The following is a 7,219-nucleotide window of genomic DNA, read 5'->3' on the forward strand; positions in this document are numbered from 1 at the left end:
GAAATACATAACGCTTTGAGAAATATAAACTAGGATATTCAGCTTAATTGGTTAATAAGGTCTCTCTAAGATTAATTGATTAGAAAATTCCGAGTTTGATTCCTAATCAAAACAATTTTTTATCAAATTTTACTTATCTCGCATCTGAACTCTAAATTATCGGAACCTTATTTTTCCCGAATGAGGATTAATACAAAAACAAATAGTGGAGTGCTATGTGTTTTGATGACTCATGATAGAACATATTGGGAAATGAGAAAGGAAGAGAGTCTCAAAGCAAAGATAGATAGAACTTTGGAAACCCAGAATCAATTTTAGTAATTTTCATTCCTTTCTGTCCTCAGACACAAAGTAAATAATACTACCAGAAATCATCAGTCTCATTTTGCCATAATAAACTAAAAAAAGACACAAAAGCTAATAAAGTTACAGTCTTTGTATTCTAGACTGGAAACATGTTTTGTTATCTCTCTCCATCTCTTTTGTTTCTTTCTTCTCTTTCTTCACACCTTAAATTGATGGTTTAAAGTACATATATATGTCCAAAATATATAATCCTTTTCATAAATTGATAGTTACACATCCAATTTTTATTTAGTTAAAACACCAACAAATAAAATTATGTATTGAAAGAAAAGTATGATGATAAACAATTAGAAAAACAATGTAAACAAAAAGTATATCATTAAATTATGCTTAAGAAAAACAAATGGTTGCTTTCTCATTATAACCCTTTGAATAATATTTATCTTAGACAAAAGTAAAAATCTTAATTTTTCTATAGGTTTCTCCACTAGATAAAGTGTTCGACACTAAATGTAACATCATTCTCGGTTAAGAGAAATTAGTCGTTTTTCATAGATTCAATCCTCGATGGTGTTGGGGAGTTCGGTAGAGCATCAAGAGCAAGAAAGAGTCAATTTTCTATAACCACAAGAGGGTAAAATACCACACATGCATTTAAAACCGTAAGACATTAGACAAATGGACACCTCACTTATATATTTAACATTTTGCGCTTTCATAAGAGATGCGAGACTATACACTTGAATCCAATAATCTCTCATTTAAGTGTGAATAGTTAATGTTACATCGTTTATAAGTGAGCAAAATTTTAGATATATAAAATGGATTAAGATCTTCTCCAATTTGTTGTCTCCTGTTTTCTATTATATGCAATCTCAACCTTTCAATTAATCTATAATTGAGAATTATGTCAAACCATTTTTTGTCGGTCAACCATTGAATCAAATCCAATAACTGAGAATTGCACCGAAGATAAAACTAGAGAAGAAAGACATGAGAGAATTCTGATCCATGTAAAAGAGGTGATTTATTTAGCTAATACCCCCACCTTTATTATAGATTTACATCAATAACCTTAAATAATTTATTTTGACATAATGGCCTTTAAATAATCAATCAGAAAGATACCATTGAAATTCATGAGTACTAATTATTTATAAGCTATAATTCATGTCCCCTTGTACACACTCCTAGAAATTTTTAAATTTAGCACGATTTCATCACTAATCAAGGCATTTATAAGGCTCCAACCCACATGGCCAAAACTTCAATACATCATCCAGCCAACGCCTGAAACCTCAAGTTGTCAGTAACATAACCCAATTTTGAGAGAGAGAGAGAGAGAGAGAGAGAGAGAGAGAGAGATAGAGAGAGAGATAAAGAAAGAATAGAAGCACGTTATACACTTCTATACTATGCTTCCAAGGCATTGAAAATAGTGAAGAAGTAATTAACCTTTCTTAGAATACTCATTTTATGTATATTGTATAGTATAGTTTTGGTGGAAGATGTGTTTCCTTTCTTGGCATAATCATAATCTAGGAACAAACAATTTTGTTTTTGTTGATGGAAGAAGAAGAAGACAAGATCAATGTAAACAAATTCAAACGGATTCTTCAATAGAAACAAAGAAAGGAAAATTCTCAACCATGGATTTTAGCTTGTGTTTGACTTCTCCAATCATTTACAATCTTGTACATTTTCTTCTTGTTTTTTATTTTCTTTGTCCTGTTTTTTCTTCCTCAAAAATTGACAACAACCCAGTTGTTAATAACACTTTTAAACCTATTGATGAGTTGCATAAATTGAATATCATAAGAAATCGTCTTCAACAGATCAATAAACCTTCTATAAAGACAATTCAGGTATGTCAAAGTTTCATTCTTTTCTTTTTTTTCCAATTCCCCTGTTTTTACTCTGTTTTTGCTCTGTTTTGTGCTCTGTTTTTGGACCATAAGTTGTTGATATATTTGTTGTAATAATGCATTTTTTTGTAGAGTCCTGATGGCGATATCATACAATGTGTTGAATCTCATAATCAACCAGCTTTTGATCATCCTCTATTAAAAGGACAAAAACCCCTTGTAAATTCTTATTAAGTCGAAAACAATCTCAATATTTTTGTTATTTGAAATTAATCTATGAATGAAATTTTTATATTAAAACGTTGACATTAATTTTTTTTTGCATGTGTGCAGGATCCTCCGGAAAGGCCGACGAATCATAACAAAATGGATGTGTTGAGCGAGAATTTTCAGTTATGGAGTTTGTCCGGAGAATCGTGTCCTGAAGGAACAATTCCAATTAGAAGAACAACGGAACAAGACATGTTACGAGCTAGTTCTATTAATACATTTGGAAGAAAATTAGGAAAACGCGTTCGAAGGGATACAAACAGCAATGGACATGAGGTATGTAAAATTGAACTTCTAAAAATTTACACCAAGAAAATTAAGCTCTTGTTTATTTTTCAATTTTATCAATTTTCTTTTGGTTGATCAAAGAAGCACATTAACAAATTAATCTAGTGTTTTAGTTTTCATTCTATGCATATGTTTTTCTTCTTTCATGTTTTAAATGTACATTTGTCTTGTTTGGTATGAAAATGAGTACTTATGAAAGCAAGAACAATAAATTTTGAGTAGTTGGAATTTCATTGATGGTGAAACTTCAACCTTTTTTCCTATTAATAATGATTGCAGAAATTCATGGTTCTTCAGCTAGTTAATGTTTCACTTATTCCAAAGTAAATGATCCTTCTATTCTTGTGTGGTGCAACTGTCACATTACTCTGTGTAAGAAAATTTAACCTAAAATATCCTACTTAAATTTAAACTATCATAAGCTTGTAAGGAAAAGTTTTACAAAATAAATCTAACTTAGAAATTTAACTTCCAATAGTAACCTTATGTTATATTCAAAATGGCCATATATTGCATGAATACTTTAGATCGAATGTGTGTCTAGAATATGAGACGCGTCGGTATTCAACATATATTCACATATAATCTTATTAAATCACTTCTATCTGCGCATACGTATCAATGTTGTGTCTGGTGTGTTGTCGTTATCTTTTGTAGATATGGCTTGACAAATTTTAATTGCTTCACAGCATGCAGTTGGGTATGTGACTGGAAATCAATATTATGGAGCAAAAGCTAGCATAAACGTGTGGGCCCCACGAGTAGCAAACCAATATGAATTCAGCTTGTCCCAAATGTGGGTCATTTCTGGTTCATTTGGAGATGATCTCAACACCATTGAAGCTGGTTGGCAGGCAAGTTTCAATTTCAGCCATTACTTCATCTTAATTGATTCTTCATTTGTTAAAATACACTTTTCCACCTAAAATCGCTTAGATGAGCTGAGTCAGATCTCTTTTAATTTAATTAAGGTTTTGAGTTTGATTTTTGGTTTGGGTATACAACAACTTTAATACCGCTCATTTGAGTCCTACAAAACTCGAGAGTTTAGTCTTTACGATTACGCGTAGATGTTACCTGATTTCCACTTTTTTTCTCTATATTTCAATGATTCTCTTAAATGCACTATATTTGGTTAGCATTCAAAGACAGTTAACATGCTCAACTACCTACCATACAAATTTTATTCATGTATTTAATTTTTGTATCTTAGCCAAAAAACTAATTTAAATTAAATTTTTTTCAGGTCAGCCCTGAGCTCTATGGGGACAGTTACCCTAGATTCTTTACTTATTGGACGGTAAGTAAACTCTATAAAGAAAAAGTAGTGGAATTATATACTATTATTATGAACCTTTGCTTGAAGTGTAAGATAATATAATAGCTACTAAGAAGACTTTCAATAATGAAAATAAATATTAATAATAAAAAAAATATAAAAAAATTGACACAATAAAAAAATAATATTGTTTATTATTTTCAGAGTGATGCATATCAAGCAACTGGATGCTACAATTTACTTTGTTCAGGCTTTGTTCAAACTAACAATAAAATTGCAATTGGGGCTGCAATCTCTCCAACTTCTTCATATACTGGGGGACAATTTGATATTAGTTTGCTCATTTGGAAGGTAATTTTTTTTCTCTCCATTCTATCACAAAATTGACATAAGAAAACTATTGAAAATTTATATTATAAATAAATGTTCAATATTTTTAAGGCTTACTTTTACTTTTAACTTTTTCTTTTTGGTGGGTAATCTCAGTTTTTACTGTTGATTAGAAAAGTTAAACTTTGTCACACAACTCTTATAAAAGGGATTAAGGGTTCATATATAATACTTAATCCATTTATGTCATACTATAGTTTGCTATATAATCCTTTTTAAGCATATATGGTCCCACCTAAAGGACAAAATGTTTTTCATTTTAGAAGATTGATCCCTGCCCTTTGATTTGAATACTTCACTATGTTCACAAAAGTCTTCAAATTTCATGGTCAAAAGCTTTAAAGGAACTCAAACTCAAAAACAAATAGTAGTAATAAACAAATAAAAATGATTAAAAAAGCTCAATGGTAGGGTCTCCACTATTTTGGAATTAACAAAAAATACCATTGAATTTTGTGATATCTATAGAATATTAGAAGAAGCATAGGGGAAGTTATTTTATTTTTTGTTATATCTATGTAATTTTGAAAAAAGACAAAAATGTAAATAGTGTTGTACAATGTCTAGTCGTAATTAACATGCACCACTTTTTTCACTTTAATATATATACTATATACTTTGGGACATTACACGCATGCCTAGTGAATTCGAATAATGAATGAAACTGTATTTCTCTTATATATGCTTTCTTTCTTTTAAAGATTCTCTTCCTTTTTCCCAACAAAGAATTTCTAATTCTGAACGATCTTCACTCTTTTGTTCATCATTTTTATTATTATTTTAACAAAATTTCCCATTATTTTGTACTACATACCCTTCACACATTCACCATTTTTCTTTACTCCTCTTTTTGACTCATTTTCACTTGCCAACCAAGCTAGCATGTTGCTATTCATAATTATGTCTATCTTTAATTGAATTATTTTGCTTTGGTACAAAAAAAAAAAAAGTACCAAAAGGAGTGTCATTGAATGTTTTGTTATACTTTATTTATTTTTGTGTAGGATCCAAAGCACGGGAACTGGTGGCTGGAGTTCGGATCCGGGATCTTGGTCGGATATTGGCCATCTTTTTTGTTCACACATTTAAGGGATCATGCAAGTATGGTACAATTTGGTGGTGAAATTGTGAATTCAAGAGAAGGGTCACATACTTCAACTCAAATGGGTAGTGGCCATTTTGCTAGAGAAGGTTTTGGAAAAGCATCATATTTTAGAAATATGCAAGTTGTGGATTGGGATAATAATTTGATACCCTTGTCAAATCTTAGGGTTCTAGCTGATCATCCAAATTGCTATGACATACAAGGAGGAATTAATAATGTTTGGGGGAATTATTTTTATTATGGTGGACCAGGAAGAAATGTGAAATGTCCCTAAGGGAATGAAGCATAAAAAAAGTGTTTTTTTTTTTTTCTTCTTTTGGGCATTTTTGGGTTTTGGTGATATTGGTTCTCCTTTTGAAGGGCATTCAAGGTGCTTAGGCTCATTTATTTTTATATTTTAAATTAAATTTCTTTGTTGATCAGGATTTTTTAAAAACAATGTTGACTAAAATGTCATCTATTGATTATACCATTATTGCATGGACTCTTATGTAAATCTTTAAAGATAAATAGTAAATATACTATGAACCATTATTGGTATCCTTTGCATCTTGTGTTCTTCAAAGTTGGTTTGGTGGCTTTTCTATGGGTAAAACTTACAAACACTATTTTTTTTACATACTGTGGCTTATACAAGGTTGTTATTGTTATAAATTATATTTTTAGGTTTGTGGATGATAAATTTGTTAATTAGTAAATAACAGAGCGGAAGAAGAAAAAAATACAATCACAATATATGAATATAGCATGAAAACTCTAAAACAAGATAAAAAATTACTACCGTTATTTAAACCGACAACCAAAGAATATTACCATCTGAATTTTTTTACAAAATATAGATCTCTCTCACTCTCACCTCAATATCACAGTACAATCACACTCTCACAAAATAAACATTTAAACTAAGAGGTTATATGAAATAAGGTTGTGTCTCATTTGCAGTTTGTCACTAACATTGTCTTAGTTGTGGTTTGGCTTACTTTCGTCTGTTTATTTCTCTACATAAAAACTAGCTGTTGTGCTAATTAATTGAATACAATAAAATTAAATCATTTAAATTAATGCAATAAGACATTCCATCCTATACAATCGGAATGCTCAAAATCAAAATATTCTCATTAGAAATTTCAAGAACAAATTGCCACGGAATAAATTGTCGACCACGAACTTTTCAGCGAAATAAAAAACCGCCATTTAATGAGAAACGAGAACTCAATGTTTTAAGAACCGGACCGGAGGTCGAACCGTTGTGACAACTGGTTCAAGGGTCAACCGGTCGGATCGGTTCAACCGTTATTGAACCGTTTATATTGAACCGTTCATATAATTTTTTCACGTGTTTGAGTCTATGGTTGGAAAGGAAAGATTTTTGATTTTTTAACCTTTCAATTTCAATCCATCGCTTTTTTTTAATTAAAAAATCAGTTTTTTTTTTTTTTTTAAGTGAGAGAAAAACCGGCCGGTTTTCCGGTTCACACCGGTTCATACCGGTTCACACCGGTTTTTGACCGGTTCCACTGACTAGCGGTTCTTGCTAGTCGTCCGGACCGCCGAGGGCACCGGTTCGTGGTCGAACCGGTCGGACCGGCCGGTCCGGTTCGGTTTTTAAAACATTGCGAGAACTATTAATAATCATCATATTTAATTGACGCATCAGATTAAATCTCTCTACTCACTTAAAATCTCATGTGATTATATTTGTGGAGATTGAAAAAT

At 31.0% G+C, this 7,219-nt stretch overlaps 1 protein-coding gene across 1 annotated transcript; it reads left to right on the top strand.

Annotated features, from left to right (window-relative positions):
- The first annotated feature begins 1,374 nt into the window (after nucleotides 1-1,374).
- Nucleotides 1,375-6,052, top strand: LOC123906875. Its single transcript, XM_045956890.1, has 7 exons — nucleotides 1,375-2,171; nucleotides 2,304-2,390; nucleotides 2,505-2,717; nucleotides 3,419-3,583; nucleotides 3,976-4,029; nucleotides 4,213-4,359; nucleotides 5,403-6,052. The coding sequence occupies exons 1-7, from the start codon at nucleotides 1,815-1,817 to the stop codon at nucleotides 5,775-5,777; spliced, it is 1,398 nt and encodes a 465-aa protein (XP_045812846.1). The 5' UTR covers nucleotides 1,375-1,814; the 3' UTR covers nucleotides 5,778-6,052.
- The last annotated feature ends 1,167 nt before the right edge of the window (nucleotides 6,053-7,219 follow it).

Source organism: Trifolium pratense, linkage group LG2, assembly GCF_020283565.1.
Source record: "Trifolium pratense cultivar HEN17-A07 linkage group LG2, ARS_RC_1.1, whole genome shotgun sequence".
In the NCBI taxonomy this organism is placed as follows: domain Eukaryota; kingdom Viridiplantae; phylum Streptophyta; class Magnoliopsida; order Fabales; family Fabaceae; genus Trifolium; species Trifolium pratense.